Genomic DNA, 22724 nt, shown 5'->3' on the forward strand with positions numbered 1-22724 from the left:
GAGCATTTCCGGTTCTCCATGGAGGTGCTGGGATCCAGTAGGACGTGTTCTGGGGACTTGCTGTGGATTTTCAGATGATCAGCACATAGATGGGCCTCACAGTGCAGGCAGGACTTGGCAGCAGGAACATGAGCATGGATGCAGTAGGTACAGAAGGTCCCCGCTGGTCCTTGCGGAGTCTGGGCAGGTGACATTTTCTCTGTTATATTACACAACGTTATGTTCTTCCTCAGTGCAGGATGTTTCCGGAACTCCTCTCTGCACTCCGGACAGGAATACCCTCCAGAGGCCTCCTGAGTGTCCAGCACACGGTCAATACATTCCCGGCAGAAGTTGTGTCCACATTTCAGCGTTACCGGATCCGTATAAATGTTTAGACAGATGGAGCAGCTCAGATCCTCTCTCAGATCAGCAGACGCCATTGTAGCCGGCTCGAGAGGAAATGAAGTTGAATACTTTAGGAAGCCAGACACTGCTGGGAGGAAACACCCGCCAAAACTGTTTTGTAGAGGATCTAAAGTTAATTTATACAAACTCCTCTTCCTCCTCCTCCTCCTCTTAGATTATTTCCATGTGATCCTCCTCCTCCTCCTTCCACCAGTTGCAGAGTGTGGTGGGTCTGATAACTAACATGTAACAATCTAGTCTTATCTGTAGAAGTCTATAGGCTGGACAGTCTGCAAAGCTGATCTGCCACCTATCATGCCATAGACATCCAAGGCTGATCTGTTACTTGTAGTCCCACAGACTGATAATCTGTTCTTATTTGGTTGCTGCTCAAGTCTGGAAGCTCTGGGTGTCGGCCGCCTCTCATCAGCAGTTTGTTATAATCAGCTACACAGCCATTCCCCTCCCAGTTTAGCAAAGTGCCTTTCTATTTAACCACTTAAGGACCGAGCCTCTTTTTGTTTTGCTTGCTTTGCTTGCACTTGCTTACTGGGCACTTAAACCCCCCCCCCCCCCCCCTCTCCTATCCAGACCAATTTTCAGCTTTCCGCGCTGATGCAATTTGAATGACAATTGCGCGGTCATACAACACTGTACCCAAATGAAATTTTTATCATTTTTTCCCCACAAATAGAGCTTTCTTTTGGTGGTATTTAATCACAGATTTGTCATTTAAAACAAAAAAAAGTCCCTTTAAGAGCTATGGGCAGAAGTGAAAAATATTTGTCATTTAAAAAACAAAACAAAATGTCCCTTTTAAGAGCTATGGGCGGAAGTGACGTTTTGTTATTGTTCCCCTCACTCGTCTCCATACCCAGCAAGTTTTAACATCCGATCGCCTCCGCCGCTGCCAACTGCTCTGGAGCACGGCGGGATTGGGGGGGCGCCCTCTCACACCGCCAATAAAAGTGATCTCGCAGCAAATCCGCCGCAGAGACCACTCTTATCAGAAAGCAGACCGCTGGCCTAAGAAGAGGATACCAGGGTTGTGGCAGCTAACTTCTGCCGTAACAACGATATTTCTCTTCAAATTTAGGATGTATATCGGCATGCGGCAGTCCATAAGTGGTTGAAGGTGACCATACAATCTGATTGTGCAATCGCCTTTAGATCAGCTGTGTAGTGCCTGATTTGATGGAAATACAATGGATTGTTTAGGCTTTGGGGCTGCAGTCACACCTGAATGTCGTGTTTTTGAGCACTTTTTGTGGAGTTTTATTGAGTGTTTGTGTTCAAAATTTTTGAGCTTTGGCATTTTTTAATTAACCAATAGAGAAAAATATCATCTGTTTCATCATTTGTTGCTATGTGTTTAGGCTTTTTCATCCGCTTTTGTTATTTATTTTTTTAATTTATTTTTTACTTTTTTTTTAAAGGATTAAAGGTCAGGATTTATTTATTTTTCTAGGTTAGGGGTTAAGGTTAGGTTTAGGATTAGGGGTTAATACTAGTGTTAGGGGCTAATATTAAAAGTTAAGGGTTGGGGTTAGGGCAGTGGCGGAACTACCGCCATAGCGATACGCGCGGGCGCTATGGGGCGCGTAGCTGAGTCAGGCCCGGCGAGGACAGTCCGTGGGTGGGAGTGGGGCGGCTTTGCGGGTCCGGGGTGAGAACGGGCGGCTCCGCAGGTGAAAACGCAGGCGGCTCTGAGGGCTGTCAGGTGGCTCAGTTGGTGAGACAGCTGGGCGGCTCGTGGGTGAGCGGGCTGGCAAATCAGTGAGCTGGCATCCCTGCAGTGCAGTTCCCACCTCATTGTGCAGGCAGCCACGGGAAGCAGAGAGATGACATTATCTCTCTGCTGCCTGTCTCTGGGACACAGCAAGTGACAATCCGGGACGGGGCTTTTGAGCTTCAGGCATTTGGCTTCAGGTGACTTCTATGAATTGATGGCACAGTGGCTGTGTTTGCTGGGCACAGTGGCTGCATATGATGGGCAAAGTGGCTGTCTATGATGTAGGGTGTTTTTATTTATTTTTATTTTTATTTTTTATTTTATTTTTAAAAGGTCTATGATGTAGGGTGCCCACGTGTCCCCGATTGCCTGGGATTGTCCCGCAATTCGCATTTGTGTCCCATATCCCGGGCATCTTCATTCAGGGACAATACAGTGTCCCGGAATGAAACAAGGACACATAGTCACCCTAATAGGAGATTGCTAAACTGGTTGCTAAGGCCACCCCGCCTGGTGTCTAGCAACCAGTGATGTCACATTCGCTGAGTCTCAGAGCAAGGCCAAGGGGAGCAAGACCTTTACCCAGTGCTGCCCTTAAAAGGTGAGCAAATGGAACCTGGTTGGAGCAGGTCAAATGACAAGTCGGGGCACTGGGGCTGGGGACAGTATGATAAATGAGGCAGACAAATCAGCTTTTTTTCGGCTGGCACGAGGGCGTGCGCGCTTGGGGGGGGGGGGTGTCCCTGAATGGCAGTTTGGAAATGTGGTCACCCTACTATGATGGGCACAGCGGCTGCGTATGATGGGCACAGCAGCTGCATATGATGGGGACAGTGGCTGCATTTGATGGGCACAGTGGCTGCATTTGATGGGCACAGTGGCTGCATTTGACAGGTATAGTGAGGCGGCTGCAACTGATTTTTTTTTTTAAGTATTTTTCAGAATTTTTAAGTTTGTTTGCACCCCCCTCCAGAATTTTGAGCACCAACCACCACTGAATCTATCCATTGGTCATAGAGGGGGTGACTGGATAGAGGGGTCGGCACCCGTGCGCCCTTATGGACAGAGCAGTCTTCTCACCAGCCGGGGACGGTGAAGAAGTGGGAAAGCTTCAGAGATTGCAAAGCCAGGAACCCAGGAGGATAGCGGAGGTGCGGAGGTGGCACTTGAGGAGTGTACAGTGGGATAGCTGTGAAAGAGCTTAGGGGGATCTAAAAGACTCGCACTCCTCTGTAGTTGTGTTCCCAGAACCACAGTGCTGTAAAAGGCTCACACCCCCCGTGTAGTGATTGGGTTCGGTCCAAGCAGGGTTTGGCAAGTGGTTCTGTCATATGACGTCCAACAAGATAACATGCCGGCGCACGGCGAGCGAGTGTGGCGTGTCAGCCTGACACGCCGCATCTCCGATCGTGATAAGAAGCCTCTGTGCAGAATCACATACCTGTACGTGGTCCTGCGCTTCCGGGTCTGGGGTGCATATGCACAACGGCGGCGTGATTGGACACAGTGTGACTCGATGTCCCCTGGGACCTGCTGATCATTTGGGAGAGAAGCAGAATGGCGGTCTGCCTATGTAAAGAAGGGAAGGTAGTGATCCTGTGTTTCTGCTAAGCAGAAACAGGAATCTCTGCCTTCCCACAGTTCAAGCACCTTCTCCACACAGTTAGCAAGCACTCCCTAGGCAAACATTTAACCCTTTTATCGCCCCTGATGTTAACCCCTTCCCTGCCAGTGTTATTAGAACAGTGACAGTGCATATTTTTAGCATTGATCACTGCAATTTTCCTCCCAGTAGCCGCCGCCCCCCTCTCCCCCAGCCAGCCCGCACCAAGCTGACCCTCAAAATAACTCAACACACAGCCATTAATATCTAAACCGCTGGCACCTAAAGTGAGTTCACCCCCTAAGTGAAAATGTCAATATTGGGGCCAATGTGTCAATACTTTGTGTGGCCACCATTATTTTCCAGCACTGCCTTAACCCTCTTGGGCATGGAGTTCACCAGAGCTTTACAGGTTGTCACTGGAGTCCTCTTCCCCTCCTCCATGATGACATCACAGAGCTGGTGGATGTTGGAGACCTTGCGCTCCTCCACCTTCCGTGTGAGGATGTCCCACAGATGATCAATAGGGTTTAGGTCTGGAGACATGCTTGGCCAGTCCATCACCTTTACCCTCAGCTTCTTTAGCAAGGCAGTGGTCATCTTGGAGGTGTGTTTGGGGTGGTTATCATGTTGGAATACTGCCCTGCGGTCCAGTCTCTGAAGGGAGGGGATCATGCTCTGCTTCAGTATGTCACAGTACATGTTGGCATTCATGGTTCCCTCAATGATCTGTAGCCCCCCAGTGCCAGCAGCACTCATGCAGCCCCAGACCATGACACTCCCACCACCATGCTTGACTGTAGGCAAGACACACTTGTCTTTGTCCTCCTCACCTGGTTGCCCCCACACACGCTTGTCACCATCTGACACCAAATAAGTTTATCTTGGTCTCATCAGACCACAAGACATGGTTCCAGTAATCCATGTCCTTAGTCTGCTTGTCTTCAGCAAACTGTTTGCGGGCTTTCTTGTGCATCATCTTTAGAAGAGGCTTCCTTCTGGGACAACAGCTATGCAGACCAACTTGATGCAGTGTGCGGCGTATGGTCTGAGCACTGACAGGCTGACCCCCCCACCCCTACAACCTCTGCAGCAATGCTGGCAGCACTCATACGTCTATTTCCCAAAGACAACCTCTGGATATGATGCTGAGCATGTGACCTCAACTTCATTGGTGGACCATGGCGAGGCCTGTTGCGACAGCTGTTTGCGGGCTTCCTTGTGCTTCATCTCCAGGGAAGGCAAAATAGCAGCATATTAAAGTGATGGGCTTTAAAGGGTTACAAGGCAGCTTTACTCTATTTTGGATCTGTTCTTGTACCAATTCATACCCCCTTTATTAGTCTGTTTTATATTGTTATTTTTTTTACAGAAATATATATAAAAAAATAAAAAATTAAATAAAAAAATCAGCCCTAAAAAGGGTCAAAGTTAACATTTAAAGCGTCAGCACACAAAAAAAAAATGATCAAATACAGAAAAAAAGAAAAAAAAGGAAAATGTTACCTCGGTCTGCTGGAGGTGTGAGTGTGATGAAGCTTCTGCATTTTTCACCTGAAAAACAAAAGAAATACTTAAAAGTCATTATCATAGCGAGCGCCAGACTAGTTATTACATCTGGTAATTAACCACTTGTCTACCAGCGCCATTTATAAAGGGCAGGTTTTTTTTGTTGCACACATTAAAAAAAACAAAAAAACATTTTAGGCATGAAGATTACTAACCCCTCCCCCCCCCCCCCCCAAAAAAAAAGAAAAAAAAATTATGCATTTACTAAAGACAGAAACCCTGGAGAATAAAATTGTGGTAGTTCCTCATTTTTTTTTATGTCGCTCAATATTAGCCGGTTAACAGTTTTTCAAGCCCATAATTTCAGTAAAAATACACTAAAGTTTTAAGGGGAAAAAAATTCAAAATGTAAAAAATGAGATTGCACTGAGTAAATAGATTCACAACAAGTAAATCCTCTAAAACTGCGAGAGACGGCAATGAACTTTGGTGCACTAAAATTTACTTTAGGGTTTTTTAAACATGTGCACAGTTAATACGATAAAAAAAAAAAAGGGGGAACTACCATCATTTTATTCTCCAGGTTCTCTGCTTTTTGAAAAAAATTATATTATATTAAAATATATATATATATATATATATATATATATATATATATATACACACACACACACACACACACACACACATACATATTGTTTGGGGGTTTTAACTAATCTTCAGGCCAAAAATTATTTATTAAATAAAAAATTGGCTCTGGTAGACAAGTGGTTACAATTGACCTGAGCTCTGCTCACTCTTGCCTTCTGCACTGGTCAGTGAAGCTGCCATGACACTGATGTACCAGCAGAAACCCTGGAGAATAAAATAGTGTAGTTTCAAATTTTTTGTTTTTTAAATGTCACTGAATATTAGGATAATGGATTATTAAGCCCAGAATTTCAGTAACAAAAACACTAAAGTTAGTTTTAGGGCAAAAAAAATTGGCAAAATAAAAAAAATATTAGATTGCACCGAGTAAATAGATACCCAACACGTCAAGCTTTTAAAACTGCGTCTCTCCTGAAGGAACCTGAGGTGCACGCGGATATAACCCGGGAGATAGAACGTTTCTTTGAGACTAACAACGACTCGGTCCCCAACCCCCTCACAGTATGGGCTGCCCACAAATGCTACGTAAGGGGTATTTTTATTAAACACGGACATAGACTCAAGGCAGCCAGGTCTGAGGCCCTTGCAGAGCTTATCTCCAAGTTACATGTGTGCGAACAACGACACAAGTCCCATCCCGACAGTGCCCTAGAGGCAGAGGTGGGGGACCTCAGAGACAAAATTAGGGAATTTTCCCTTTCCCAAGCCAAGACCAAACTATTGTGGTCCCGTAGAACATATTATGAATTTGGAGACAAGTGTAGTAGGTCTCTAGCCAACGCCTTACGGGCGCAGCGTAATGCGTCTTATATCCCGGCCATCTCTACCGCCACAGGATCCAAAATCTATGACTCAAAGGGAATTGCGGAACACTTCCGTTCCTTCTATGAGGGGCTGTACAATCTGCATCCCCAACCGTCGGGAGCCCACCCCCAAAACCACTACGAAGCCATTGAATCTTACCTTGCATCGGCGAGCTTACCATCCCTGTCGGAGGACGAAGTGGAGACACTCTCACAACCGATCTCCCCTGAGGAATTCTCAGCTGCCTTGGCGGGCTCACCCAAGGGCAAGGCGCCTGGCCCGGATGGGTTCACCGTCCCTTATTACAAAACATTCCAATCACTGCTAGCCACGCCGTTTACTGCTGCTTTCAATGCCATACTGGAAGGCCAAGGGGTCCCACCGGACCTCCTGCAGGCCAGTATTTCGGTCATACCTAAGCCGGAGAAGGACCCGCTGCTCTGCTCGAGCTACAGGCCCATCTCGCTATTGAATTGCGATCTCAAGTTGTTTACGAAAATACTGGCAGAGAGGCTTGCACCTGTCCTTCAGCGACTGGTTCCCCTAGATCAAGTGGGTTTCATTCGGGGGAGGGAGGCCAGGGATAGCACGACGAGAACTATTGATGTAATCGCCAGCGCCAAGCGCCTTAAAGTACCGCTTATGTGTTTATCAGTGGATGCCGAAAAGGCGTTTGACAGGGTGAGCTGGCCCTTTCTTTTGGCCACCCTGCGACACCTAGGTCTGCCGCCTCCTATGGTTTCCTGGATAACGGCCCTTTACTCCGCCCCCTCAGCGGTGGTTAGAGTTAACGGAGCCTCCTCAGCTCGCTTTACAATTAGTAATGGTACGAGGCAGGGGTGTCCGCTGTCCCCCCTTCTCTTCGTTCTTTCCCTGGAACCTCTCCTTCAACATATTAGACTTAACGCCGACGTCAAGGGGTTAGAAACGCTATCATACCATCACAAGGTTGCTGCCTTTGCAGACGACCTATTGTTTTACATTTCCGACCCTCACACCTCGCTACCGGTACTCTTATCAGAGATAAGACATTACGGAAGGCTTTCGGATTTCAAGATTAATCTGCAAAAGTCAGAGGCACTTAACGTCTCATTATCCTCCACCATCCAGGCCCACACAAGCAAAAATTTCCCCTTCCGCTGGGCGGCCCAAGCTATTCAGTACTTGGGCACCAAGATCCCCCCGGACCCAAACCTTATATTTCGGCTGAACTTTCAACCCCTTTTGCAGGCGTTCACCACAGACTTGGAAAGGTGGTCAAATTTGGCAACCTCCTGGTTTGGTAGGTGTAATGTACTCAAAATGAACGTAATGCCACGGTTATTATACCTTTTGCAAGCCCTACCCATAAAGATCCCCCAGTCCTTTTTTAGAGCGCTGCGATCCATGTTCACTAAATATGTGTGGCGGAATAGACCGTCGAGGCTAAGCCGGTCGTTGCTCCAACGTTCGAAGCACAGGGGGGGGGTGGGGCTTCCAGACCCAGCTTTATACTACATGGCGGTTCACATGAGTAGGACGGTAGATTGGTGCAGACATGGGGCGGGTAAACTCTGGGTCCGACTTGAGCGGGAAGCGGTCTCGTGCCCCATTGAGGGTTTGCCCTGGAGTGGGATTAGCCTGCCTGAGAAGTCTCGTGCCCATCCCCTTATTGAGCCCACGCTACGGGAACTGGATAGATATTTCAAACTGGCGGGGGTGGCGGGATTTCCCTCACCCTTGACCCCCATAGTGGGACATCCTAATTTTGTGCCAGGCACACTCGACAAATCCTTCCGAATCCATCAAGACAAAGACCTAGCTCGGGCCTCCCACTTTCTGGGATCAGGGGACTGGAGGGACCCCTCGGGCTTCTATGAGACGTTGGGGAACACTGCGTTGGGCAGATGGAAGTTGGCCCAGCTTTCACACTTCCTCAAATCATTGCCGCCCAGTGGCCATTTCCGTAGAGCCTTAACCCAGTTTGAGGAAATGTGCGTGGGAGAGGGTCCGATCCGCGGCTCACTATCACAATCTTATGGCATCCTCTTGGAGCATTCCTCACAGGGGGACCCGTCGTTCATTAAAAAGTGGGAGAGAGACCTCGGTGTTACATTTTCGACAGACCAAAAGACCCGTGCACTCCTTTTTGCTCACAAGTCTTCCTTGTGCAGTAAGTATCAAGAAATCACTTACAAAATTTTAACTCGCTGGTACAGGACCCCCACGGTCCTAGCTGCCATGTTTCCGGGACACAGCCCCATGTGCTGGCGATGTGGTACGCAAGCGGGTACGTTGATTCATATCTTTTGGGAATGCCCGCAGTTAACTCAGTTTTGGAGACAAGTCCTAAAGATCACTTATGACCTCACCTCGGTTGACCTTCGGGATAACCCAGCTGCGGTCTTCCTTAACCTGACCCCTATGTCTGGGAAGAGATACCGTAAATCCCTCTTGAAACACCTCCTGAGCGCGGCCAGGGCATGCATACCTAGCATGTGGAAGCAACAGTCCTCACCGTCGGTAACGCATTGGTTCGCGAGGATTAGCGATATCTATCGTATGGAGCAGATGACAGCGGCCATAAGGGATAGGGAGGAGGATCACAATGCCTGCTGGTTGCCTTGGAATCTTTTCAGGTTTTCTGCTGAATATAAGACTTATCAGTGAGTCCCGTGATGGACAGTGAAGGGAAGACCCGGCTAGCGGGAACCACTGGAGTCTCCCCTCCTTCCCACCTCACATAGACCGCTCTGGTCCACCTTGCCCCCCCACCCCTTCCCCACTGCTTGTTTTCCTCTTGCTCTGTTCTTTCCCATTCATTCCCCTCCCCTCCCCTCCCCGTTTTTCCCCCTCCCCTCCCCCCACTTTTTCCCTTCCCCTCAACTTAAGTAAAAAACTAGTGATTGCCAAGGTTTGGCCACAATATTTCCTCATCTTCCTTACCGAGGAATGGCAACTTTTCAGATGCTGCGGCCCAGGGTTCTCCCCAATGTCGACAAGGTGCAGCGCCGCTGGGGACCTCTCTGAGACGGCCAGACGGGGCCCTATCTCGGAGAGGGACCCAGACGTTAATATACCGCTGGGAAGCCAGCTGGATGGGAGAGCCGGTGTCGTAGCCATAGGTTACTCACAGTGATAATGCTATCACATAATAATTTACCAATTGATCTGTTTACTGTATTATGTATATTAATCGGTACCAAGGAATGAGGAGTAACATGTTTTGATCAGTATGTTTCTGTATTGCCTGCAATCCGTAAATAAAGATTTAAAAAAAAAAAAAAAAACTGCGTGAGATGGCAACAAACTGCGGTACCCTAAATTTTATGTGCAGCAAAATATACTTTGGTTTTTGTTTGTTTTTTAACTGGGTTTTGTAAACATGTGCGCAGTTCTTGCGTGAGAAGAAATAAAAAAGGGGGGCTACCATCAGTTTATCTACAGGGTCTGCTTTCTGAAAATATATCATTGTTTGGGGGTTACTAATCTTCAGGCGTAAAATGTGAAATGAAAAAGGCTCTGGTACACAAGTGGTTAAAGTGGACCTGTCACTGACCTGGGCTCTACTCGCTTCTGCCTCCTGCACAGGTCATCAATGAAGGTGCCATGACACTGATGTACCAATAGGGTGGCGCAGGTGGTTAGAGGAGGTGGGGCTAAACACTGCAGTAGACCTTTATATTTGCATAATCCCTCAGCCTCCTGTCTCTGAGGATGAACGGATGGCTTCCCCTTGTCACAAGCTTAATGAGAATTGTCCAGATTTGTAACCACTGCACAGAGCTTTCATTAGAAATCATTTCCCATGGTAGATCGGGTCGGCCTGTCACAGAGAGTTCTTACATATTGTTAATACAAATCAAATGTATTGATCATGTTATTGCCCCGTCAGGCAAACTGACTTCTGTATATATATATATATATATATATTTTTTTTTTTTATTCTATATTTGTTAATGATATTTGTGTTTTGTTTTCTGTTTTATTTTATTTTTTTGTATGTTATTGTTTCTTGTGTTTTTTTTTTTTTATGTTTTTTTTTTTTTGTGTTCTGTTTTTTTTGTTTTTTTTTTATGTTTGCTATTTTTTCTTGCCCTTTATAGATATATATAATATTTTTTTGTTTCCTCAGATTTAAATTTTACAGTTTATATAACAAATTTATATATATATATATATATATATATATATATATATATATATATATATATATTATACACACACAGTGCCTTACAAAAGCGAGTACACCCCTCACATTTTTGTAAATATTTTATTATACTTTTTCATGTGACAACACTGAAGAAATGACACTTGTCTACAATGTAAAGTAGTGAGTGTACAGCTTGTATAACAGTGTAAATTTGCCGTCCCCTCAAAATAACGCAACACACAGCCATTAATGTCTAAACCGCTGGGCGCTGGCAACAAAACTAAATGCACCCCTTAGTGAAAATGTCCAAATTGGGCCCAAAGTGTCAATATTTTGTGTGGCCGCCATTATTTTCCAGCACTGCCTTAACCCTCTTGGGCATGGAGGTCACCAGAGCATCACATGTTCTCTTCCCCTCCTCCATGACGCCATCACGGAGCTGGTGGAAGTTGAAGACCTTCCGTTTGAGGATGCAAACAAATACAAGCTGTACACTCAACTACTTTACATTGTAGCAAAGTGTCATTTCTTCAGTGTTGTCACATGAAAAGATAGAAGGAAATATTTACAACAATGTGAGGGTGTACTAACTTTTGTGAGATACTGTGTGTGTGTGTGTGTGTGTGTGTATATATATATATATATATATATATATATATATATATTATTATTTATTTTTTTCCTTCGATTAAATTTTTTAGAGTTTGTATAACAAATTATATATACAGTGCTGTATACTGTATATATAATTTGTTATACAAAATCTTAAATTTAAATCGGAGAAAAAAAAAAAGTAAATAATAATTTCCTTCCACAGTTGTCTCGATATTTAATGCGGTGACAACCAGTGCAAGGACAAGATTGGCGTGACCTCTGAACTCTGGCCATAATTGACCACTAGGGACTTATTATATGACCCCTCCCCCTTCTCTCCTGTCCCTCCGGAGAAATGAAGGACAATTATCAGAGGGAAGGGTGACAAATCCAGAGGCTAATCTGTGATTTATGAGCCACTCACAGCGTCCTGTGCTTCCACCTTCCTCCGTGGCTCAGTCCTCGAGTACCCCCAACGGGCCATGTTTTCAGGTTTTCCTTTACTTTGCACAGCTGCTTTAAATCAATATCAATGACATGGTATTGATAAGGGCTATTTTATCTAAGGGAAGTTCCCAAAACATGGCCCCGTTGGGGGTACTCGAAGACGAGGTTGAGAACCACTGGGCTAGAAGACCCCTTTAGCCAATTCTCTACCGGAGCAATTCTTTCATTTTTTTTCACATGTGTGTTAAAATCTGCATTTCTTTACTAGAAAATGACTTATAACCTCAAACCTTATAAATGTTCTGCAGGCCCTGGAGAATAAAATGGTGGCAGTTGCAATTTTTTTTTTTATGTTGTATGATATTGACACAACACAAAACCAGTTTAGTAAAAAAAAAAACACAAAATCTGGAGCTCCCCTTGAAAAAACATAAATGTTACTTATCAATGTGAAATCCGAGACTGGGACAATACACACAACTGCCTTGGTGAAAATAAGTTCACCTTAGAGTCCCCCCTTCACATCAGAGTCCCCCCCTATGCATCAGAGACCGCCCCCCCATTAATGCAGAGTACCCCATTACATCCACAATAATAGAGTCCTCATCACATCAAGGGTCCCCCTATCACATCAGAGATCCCCCCCCATCACTGTAAGCCGCCCCCCTCCGTCAGAGGGTCAGAGGTCCTCATAACATTAAGGGTCCCCCTATCACATCAGAGTATGTGCATGATAGAGTCCTCATCACATCAAGGGTCCCCCATGATTGGGTCCCCCCATCACGGCAGAGATCCCCCCCCCCCCATCAGAGGCCCACCATCAAATCAGAGTCCATCCATCACATCACAGTTCCCCCTATATATGAGAGCCCCCCCCCCCATAAACACAAAGTCCCCCTAAAAATGAGAGCCTACCATCACATCAGAGTACATCCATGATAAGTCTCTCCCCATATATTTCTGGTTTAACCCTGTAAAGACCACATCATTGTGATTGCAGTGCGGACCCTTTCACTTAAATGGGTTGTGTTTGGTGATATAATTTTTGCTTCAGCATGTGTATAACCTTGCAGTTTATGGGGGGGACGGGAGGGACGGGAGTAAAAATGCAGCCCAATGGCTTATTTTTTTACCACTCCCGACACAAAAGTGTAAAGGAGCCTTTGAGCTCCATTCACACCTATGCAGTTTGCTTTTGAGCGTTTCTGTGGTGCTTTTTGCATTTTTTTCTTTGCCGCGGTTTGCGTTTTTTTTGTGCCTTTTTTTGTTGGGGCAAATGTATTGTTGCCCGGATCAAAAAATGCGAAAAGAAAATCGGGGTAGAATCGCGGTTAAAAAATGCACTACATGCTTTTCTGTAGCTTCTCCATTGAAGTCTATTGAACCAAGATCGCAAAAAAAAAAATTATAAATAAATTTTGCATTTAAAAAAAGCCCCAACCCTTTCCAAAAATGCAGAGGCACAAAAATGCATACAGGAACCCAAGTTAAAAAAACATGTCCTGCGTTTCTGCAAAAAAAAGCATGAAAAAACTCATAGGCGTGAATGGAGCCTTACACAACGAATGTCTCCCTTGCACTCCACTCTGGCAGACCAAGCACTGGAGTGTACTCGATCGGTTGTTTACCTGGCATTTCAGCTGGAAATGCTCAGAACCCCTTGAATACCATGACGTTTATAAACGTACCTTGGTAGTCACGGGGTTAATCTGTGATCGAATTCATGATCAAACATACATATACAGACGTTCTCATGGTTTGTCACGCCCTTCCTCTTTGTGATCCCTCCACCCCTGTGAAGCCATGCAGCTGTTAATGCGTCACCAAAGGAGGAGAATTGTTTTCAGATCCTACATTTCTGCAAACTCTACCCACTGCTCCGCCCCCTCCCTGCTAGCATAATAGTGACCATGACCAAGCTGGCCACGCCCACGCGGAGCTCTCTGCTGCCACCAGCATTTCTCCCCTCTATCGTTGAGCAACTTTTCAGTTGGTGTGTGTGGACTCCTAGCATAACCACTTGCTGACCAGGTCTTTTGTGGAATTTTTGGTTTACAAGCTTAAATTAGTATTTTTTTGCTAGAAAATTACTTTGAGCCCCCATACATTATATATATATATATATATATATATATATATATATATATATATATATATATATATATTTTTTTTTTTTTGTAGTAGTAGTAGAGACCCTAGAGAATAAAATGTGATTGTTACAATATTTTATGCTACACGGTATTGGTGCAGATGTTTTTCAAACACAGGTTTTTTTTTTTTTTTTTTTTAAATACACTTTAATTAATAAAAAAAAAAAAAAAACATAATAGCCCTCCCTGCCCATTACCAGCCCCTTTAGGTCTTGTACGCATATTAAGGGGAACCCCGTACCCATATTAAAAAAAGGAAATGCGTGTGGCCCCCAGGCCCTATATACTCTGAACAGCAGTATACAGGCGGGGGCAAACAAGACAGGGACTGTGTAGGTTTGTTGTGTTAAGTTGAATCTGTTTGTAATTTTCAACTGGTACATTTTTAAAGTGTAGCTCCAGTCAAAAAAACTATTTTAAAGCTTTTTGGAAAACATAGGGAAGGGTTATCACCCCTGTATAATTTGTTTTGTCGTCCATCTTTTTTCATCTCACTTGCTGTTGTCTCCTTCCGTTTGCAAGTAGGAGATGTTTGTAAATTGGATGTTTGAAAGTAGGGGCCTGCCCTATATGCTCTGCAGAAATGGCGGAACAAGGTGTTGGTTTTGCCACAACATTGAAAGCCCTCAAAGTGACTCTTGGTGGGCGCTGGAGCGCCCTGCTGTGAACGATTATATCAAGAATTGTAATTACATGCCATTGTTGAACAGTGGTAGAAAAATTGACCTTTGGTGGTTGTGGTGCTGGTGCCACAACACTATAAGTCCTCACCATTACTCTGGGTGGGCACAGGAAGGGGCCCTCCTGTGAAATATTATATCAAGAATTGTAATTACATGTCCCTGTTAAACAGGGGCAGAAAAATTTGGCCTTAGGCACTGCTGCTGGTGCCACCACACTGCAACCTCTTCCATATACTCTAGTTTTATTGCAGGAATTAGCCCTGCTGCAAAGCATTGCATCAAAAATTGTACTTAAACGCCCCTGTTAAACAGGAGCAGAAAAATTGGGCCTTAGGCACTGGTGCTGGTGCCACCACACTGCAACCTCTCCCATATACTCTTGTTTGATTGCAGGAATTAGTCCTGCTGCAAAGCATTGCATCAAAAATTGTACTTAAACGCCCCTGTTAAACAGGGGCAGAAAAATTGGGCTGATGGCATCAACCAGAACCAGAAATGTTCTTCCAACATATCAGCGGAGGAGGAAGAGGATAGACAATCAACATAACAGGACAGTCACTCAGCATCAGCATAGGCAGTCTTGAAGGGATGTGATATTTCAAAAAAAATTATTCTGTTACATCAGCTTCAGGTGCTTGGTAGCTGTGGGTGATCCAAGACTGATTCATCTTGATGAAGGTCAGTCGATCAACTGATTCGGTGGACAGGCGCACCCTGTGATCGGTAACAAAGCCACCAGCAGCACTGAAGGTGCGTTCCGAAAGAATGCTGGATGCAGGACAGGCCAGTAGCTCAATTGCATACTGTGCAAGCTCTGGCCAGTGATCCATCCTCAAGACCCAGTAAGCCAGAGGATTTTCGGTGGGAAAGGTGTCCAAGTCTGACCTTGCCCCTAGGTATTCCTGCACCATGTAAATCAGACGCTGGCGATGGGTGCTGGAACCGATCATACCTTGGGGCTGCGGACTAAAAAATTGTCTGAAAGCATCAGTCAGACGGCCACCTTCTCCACCGCTCCTTCTGACCGATGCCTCAGCAACACGTTGTCCAGGACCAGGAGTTTGTAACCTCCCAGTCTCTGGGAACGCGTTGCACAGACCTTTCTGCAAGGCCTCCCGGAGATGTCTCATCCTCTGCTCCCTCTGCGATGGCAAGATAAGGTCGGCAACCTTACCCTTGTACCGTGGATCAAGGAGAGTGGCCAGCCAGTAATGGTCCCTCTCCTTGATCCGAAGAATACGAGGATCCTTCCGCAGGCTTTGCAGGATCAGGGAGGCCATGCAGCGTAGCTTAGCTGAGGCATTCGGTCCGGAGTCCTCTGGGTCACTAAGGACAACATGATCCGCAGCTAACTCCTCCCAGCCACGTACAAGTCCACGTGTTTCTTGGGACTGTAAATCATCCCTACAAGACTGCTGCTGCTGCTGCTGCTGCTGATGCTGAGTGCCAGCCTCCACCTCCATGCTGACACAATCATCCTCCTCCTCCTCTTCCTCCTCCTCATCCTCTTCCTGTGTGATGGGTGGCACAGCAGGAACACTGTCTGGATAAAGGGGGCCTTGAGAGGCAAGGAAGTCCTCCTCTTCCTGCCTCTGTTCTGCCTCAAGTGCCCTGTCCATTATTCCACGCAGCGTATGCTCCAAGAGGTGGACAAGAGGTACAGTGTCACTGATGCACGCACTGTCACTGCTCACCATCCTTGTGGCCTCCTCAAACGGTGACAGGACAGTGCATGCATCCCTGATCATGCCCCACTGGCGTGGTGAGAAAAAACCGAGCTCCCTTGACCCTGTCCTGGTGCCGTAGTCGCACAGGTACTCATTGATGGCCCTCTGCTGCGTGTGCAGCCGCTGCAGCATGGCCAATGTTGAGTTCCATCTGGTGGGCATGTCACATATAAGGCGGTTCTTGGGCAGGTTCAACTCCTTTTGGAGCTCAGCCAGCCGAGCACAGGCATTAAATGATTGGCGGAAATGCACACAGACTTTCCTGGCCTGCTTCAGGACATCCTGTAAGCCAGGGTACCTGCCCAAGAACCGGTGCACCAACAGGTTAAGGACGTGAGCTACACAGGGCACATGGGTCAGTTGTCCCTGTCGGAGGGCGGAGAGGAGGTTGGTGCCATTGTCGCAAACCACCATTCCTGGCTTAAGCTGGCGTGGCGTCAACCACCTCTCGGCCTGCCCCTGCAGAGCTGACAAAACATCCGCCCCAGTGTGGCTCCTGTCCCCCAAACAAACCAGCGCAAGCACGGCATGGCATCGTTTTGCCTGCGTACTTGCGTAGCCCCTGGAACGCCTACATAGCACCGCTGGTTCTGAGGACAGAGCACTGGAAGAGGCCATGGAGGAAGAAGAAGAGGAGGGGGTGGAGGAGAGAGGTGTGTCACAACCAATAGTAGCATTTTGGAGGCGTGATGGCGGAACAACCTCCAACACTACTGCACCTTGTCCTGCATCCTTCCCAGCTGCCAGAAGAGTGACCCAATGGGCCGTGAAAGACAGGTAACGTCCCTGTCCATGCCTGCTGGACAATGAGTCAGCGGTAATATGCACCTTACCGCTGACCGCCCTGTCCAGCGAGGCAAGGACATTGCCTTCCACATGCCGGTAGAGAGCCGGAATCGCCTTCAGTGAGAAAAAGTGGCATTTGGGGACCTACCACTGAGGAACCGCACATTGTACAAACTCACGGAAGGAGGCCGAGTCTACCAACTGAAAAGGCAGCAGTTGAAGTGCTAGCAATTTAGCCAAGCTAGCATTCAACCGCTGGGCATGTGGATGGCTGGGAGTGAACTTCTTCCGCCGGTCCAGCAGCTGGGGCAGGGACATTTGCCTGCTATAATCGGACGTGGGTGTACCGCTAGCAAAGTTCCCGGAAGCACTTGGCTGTGACACACCTAATTCTACACCTTCATTCCTCTCAGAGCAGGTTTCAGAGAGGACTGAAGGTCTAGTGGTGTTGGAGATGCCAGCTGATGAGGAGCAAGGAGAGGTCCGCTTTGTTCTTTGGTGTGGGTCTTTGAGGTACGCTTGCCAACGAGCTGCATGGCAGGTCAACATATGTCTGGCCAAGCATGTGGTGCCCAAGCGGCTGATGTTTTTGCCACGTGAGATACGCTTGAGACATATGTTGCAAATAGCAGCGGTGCGATCTGATGCACTCGTCTCAAAAAAGGCCCACACCAAAGAACTTTTAGAATAACGCGCAGAGGCAGCGCTCTGCACAGGCGGAGCTCTGCGGTGTGATTCAGTCGGTGTGCTGCCCCTAAGCTGGCCCCCGGAGGGCATCCTGCCTCGTTGGACATGTGCCTCCTCCTCCTCTCTCCTTCCAGGCACCCACGTGGAGTCAGTGCCCTCATCATCCCCTCCCTCTTCATCGCTGTAGCAAACCTGGCAGTATGCTGCAGCTTGTGGAACATGACTGCCAGATTGCTGTCCTTCTTGAGCATCCCCTCTCTCTGCGCTCACGCTACTGCCTTCCTCTAGCTGAGTGTCATCATCAGAGCCCACTGGGCATCCTCCTGGAGCATGTACCCAACACTGTGCTCAAAGAGTTCAGGAGACTCCTCAGGAGGACGTGGTGGGTCTAGGGAAGGAGTCACTGATGATAACATTGAGAGGAGGGAAGACGATGCGTTGGCAGCTGCTTTGCTACTACCCTGAGACTGGGTGAGAGAGGATGAGGAGGATGAAGAGGGCTTGGTCATCCACTCTACCAAGTCGTTGGCATGTTGCGGTTCAACATGTCCAGCTGCCGAAAAGAAGGACAAGCGTGTCCCATGGCCACGTGCTGATGACAATGCACCGCGTCCACGACCAGCACTGTTGTCTCTAGACACAGGGCCTGCTTGCCCTCTTTTATCGGCTCGCGCCTGTCTGCCTCTCCTTGCTGGCCTTCCAGACATGGTAATGGCCTGAAGGGAGTTGGGTAAAAAAGCAGTTGGGTAGTGTATATTGTGCTGGAGGCACACAACACCCACTAACTCCTGCAGATGCCTTTATTATAGAACACCAGAGATAAAGGGGAATATACAGATGTATACTGTGCTGTGCTGGAGGCACATACAACTTCCAATAACTCCTGCAGATGGCAAGTGGGCTCAAATAGAGAACAGCTATGTAGGTGGATTATAGCGGTATGTACTGGGTACAGAGCACGCACTATCTCCTAACACTACTGACTGCAAGCTCTATTATAAAAGATAGATCACTAGCTATATAGGTGAGGTGAATATAGCGGTGTATACTGCGGTCAGGGCACACAGACAATAACCACTACACAACAGCAAGATCGAAAATTGGCCGAAAATGATCGGTGTGTACTGTGTTGAAGGTAAACAGAACACCCACTGCTTCAGACGCCAACACACTACAGGAGGCCGCCGCGCTGGCGGCCTTATATAGTGTGGGGCGTGCACTACACAGCCTGAGCTATGATTGGCCACAGGCATCCTGCCTGTGGCCAATCATGGCTCTCCTCGCTGCGGGTGCTGCGATTGGCCAAGCATGCGGGGTCACAGTGCATGCTTGGCCAATCATGAGCCAGCAATGCACTGCGCCATCGCAGTGCATTGTGGGCCGTGAGCGCCACACGAATTTGAACGGTGACAGGACAGTGCATGCATCCCTGATCATGCCCCACTGGCGTGGTGAGAAAAAACCAAGCTCCCCTGACCCTGTCCTGGTGCCGTAGTCGCACAGGTACTCATTGATGGCCCTCTGCTGCGTGTGCAGCCGCTGCAGCATGGCCAATGTTGAGTTCCATCTGGTGGGCATGTCACATATAAGGCGGTTCTTGGGCAGGTTCAACTCCTTTTGGAGCTCAGCCAGCCGAGCACAGGCATTAAATGATTGGCGGAAATGCACACAGACTTTCCTGGCCTGCTTCAGGACATCCTGTAAGCCAGGGTACCTGCCCAAGAACCGCTGCACCAACAGGTTAAGGACGTGAGCTACACAGGGCACATGGGTCAGTTGTCCCTGTCGGAGGGCGGAGAGGAGGTTGGTGCCATTGTCGCAAACCACCATTCCTGGCTTAAGCTGGCGTGGCGTCAACCACCTCTCGGCCTGCCCCTGCAGAGCTGACAAAACATCCGCCCCAGTGTGGCTCCTGTCCCCCAAACAAACCAGCGCAAGCACGGCATGGCATCGTTTTGCCTGCGTACTTGCGTAGCCCCTGGAACGCCTACATAGCACCGCTGGTTCTGAGGACAGAGCACTGGAAGAGGCCATGGAGGAAGAAGAAGAGGAGGGGGTGGAGGAGAGAGGTGTGTCACAACCAATAGTAGCATTTTGGAGGCGTGATGGCGGAACAACCTCCAACACTACTGCACCTTGTCCTGCATCCTTCCCAGCTGCCAGAAGAGTGACCCAATGGGCCGTGAAAGACAGGTAACGTCCCTGTCCATGCCTGCTGGACAATGAGTCAGCGGTAATATGCACCTTACCGCTGACCGCCCTGTCCAGCGAGGCAAGGACATTGCCTTCCACATGCCGGTAGAGAGCCGGAATCGCCTTCAGTGAGAAAAAGTGGCGTTTGGGGACCTACCACTGAGGAACCGCACATTGTACAAACTCACGGAAGGAGGCCGAGTCTACCAACTGAAAAGGCAGCAGTTGAAGTGCTAGCAATTTAGCCAAGCTAGCATTCAACCGCTGGGCATGTGGATGGCTGGGAGCGAACTTCTTCCGCCGGTCCAGCAGCTGGGGCAGGGACATTTGCCTGCTATAATCGGACGTGGGTGTACCGCTAGCAAAGTTCCCGGAAGCACTTGGCTGTGACACACCTAATTCTACACCTTCATTCCTCTCAGAGCAGGTTTCAGAGAGGACTGAAGGTCTAGTGGGGTTGGAGATGCCAGCTGATGAGGAGCAAGGAGAGGTCCGCTTTGTTCTTTGGTGTGGGTCTTTGAGGTACGCTTGCCAACGAGCTGCATGGCAGGTCAACATATGTCTGGCCAAGCATGTGGTGCCCAAGCGGCTGATGTTTTGGCCACGTGAGATACGCTTGAGACATATGTTGCAAATAGCAGCGGTGCGATCTGATGCACTCGTCTCAAAAAAGGCCCACACCAAAGAACTTTTAGAATAACGCGCAGAGGCAGCGCTCTGCACAGGCGGAGCTCTGCGGTGTGATTCAGTCGGTGTGCTGCCCCTAAGCTGGCCCCCGGAGGGCATCCTGCCTCGTTGGACATGTGCCTCCTCCTCCTCCTCCTCTCTCCTTCCAGGCACCCACGTGGAGTCAGTGCCCTCATCATCCCTTCCCTCTTCATCGCTGTAGCAAACCTGGCAGTATGCTGCAGCTTGTGGAACATGACTGCCAGATTGCTGTCCTTCTTGAGCATCCCCTCTCTCTGCGCTCACGCTACTGCCTTCCTCTAGCTGAGTGTCATCATCAGAGCCCACCAAACACTGGGCATCCTCCTGGAGCATGTACCCAACACTGTGCTCAAAGAGTTCAGGAGACTCCTCAGGAGGACGTGGTGGGTCTAGGGAAGGAGTCACTGATGATAACATTGAGAGGAGGGAAGACGATGCGTTGGCAGCTGCTTTGCTACTACCCTGAGTCTGGGTGAGAGAGGATGAGGAGGATGAAGAGGGCTTGGTCATCCACTCTACCAAGTCGTTGGCATGTTGCGGTTCAACATGTCCAGCTGCCGAAAAGAAGGACAAGCGTGTCCCATGGCCACGTGCTGATGACAATGCACCGCGTCCACGACCAGCACTGTTGTCTCTAGACACAGAGCCTGCTTGCCCTCTTTTATCGGCTCGCGCCTGTCTGCCTCTCCTTGCTGGCCTTCCAGACATGGTAATGGCCTGAAGGGAGTTGGGTAAAAAAGCAGTTGGGTAGTGTATATTGTGCTGGAGGCACACAACACCCACTAACTCCTGCAGATGCCTTTATTATAGAACACCAGAGATAAAGGGGAATATACAGATGTATACTGTGCTGTGCTGGAGGCACATACAACTTCCAATAACTCCTGCAGATGGCAAGTGGGCTCAAATAGAGAACAGCTATGTAGGTGGATATAGCGGTATGTACTGGGTACAGAGCACGCACTATCTCCTAACACTACTGACTGCAAGCTCTATTATAAAAGATAGATCACTAGCTATATAGGTGAGGTGAATATAGCGGTGTATACTGCGGTCAGGGCACACAGACAATAACCACTACACAACAGCAAGATCGAAAATTGGCCGAAAATGATCGGTGTGTACTGTGTTGAAGGTACACAGAACACCCACTGCTTCAGACGCCAACACACTACACGAGGCCGCCGCGCTGGCGGCCTTATATAGTGTGGGGCGTGCACTACACAGCCTGAGCTATGATTGGCCACAGGCATCCTGCCTGTGGCCAATCATGGCTCTCCTCGCTGCTGGTGCTGCGATTGGCCAAGCATGCGGGGTCACAGTGCATGCTTGGCCAATCATGAGCCAGCAATGCACTGCGCCATCGCAGTGCATTGTGGGCCGTGAGCGCCACACGAATTTGACGCGAACGGACCAAAATGTTCGGACTTTGCCGAACGGACGAACAGCCAATGTTCGAGTCGAACGTACGTTCGACTCGAACACGAAGCTCATCCCTAATTCCGACGGAAAATGTCCGATCGGACCGTGTTGTCGGATAATCCGACCGTGTGTGGGCTCCATCGGACTGTTTCCGTCGGAATATCCGACCAACAAAGTTTTAGAGCTGGGCTATAAAATTTTCCGACAACATGATCCGATGGGACTTTGTCCGATCATGTGTAGAGAATTCCGATCGGACAAAGTGCCACGCATGCTCAGATCAAATTCCTAGACCAAAGCTATTGGCTACTAGCCTGAACGTAGTCCCGTCGTAACGAAATAACATCAACATGTTCTGAACGATCGGATTTTCCGACAACTTTGTCCGACCGTGTGTATGCAACAGTTTCGGACAAAATCCGCCAGACAAAATCCAACGGATTTGGTTGTCAGAATGTCCGACCGTGTGTACAAGGGCTAAAAGTGATCCCGCGGCAAATGCGCCCAAG

The 22724-nt window shown here is 48.0% G+C and overlaps 1 protein-coding gene across 1 annotated transcript in view; it reads right to left on the reverse strand.

The window, feature by feature from the left end:
* Positions 1 to 22724, reverse strand: part of GSG1L2 (GSG1 like 2) — a 76443-nt gene that overhangs the window by 33878 nt on the left and 19841 nt on the right. The window contains exon 2 of the mRNA XM_077458783.1: positions 5229 to 5276. Within this exon, the coding sequence (XP_077314909.1) occupies positions 5229 to 5276 (48 nt within the window). The remainder of the gene's footprint in view (positions 1 to 5228; positions 5277 to 22724) is intronic.

Source organism: Lithobates pipiens, unplaced genomic scaffold, assembly GCF_037356315.1.
Source record: "Lithobates pipiens isolate NorthernLeopardFrog02 unplaced genomic scaffold, aLitPip1_a1.2 Scaffold_28, whole genome shotgun sequence".
NCBI lineage: Eukaryota > Metazoa > Chordata > Amphibia > Anura > Ranidae > Lithobates > Lithobates pipiens.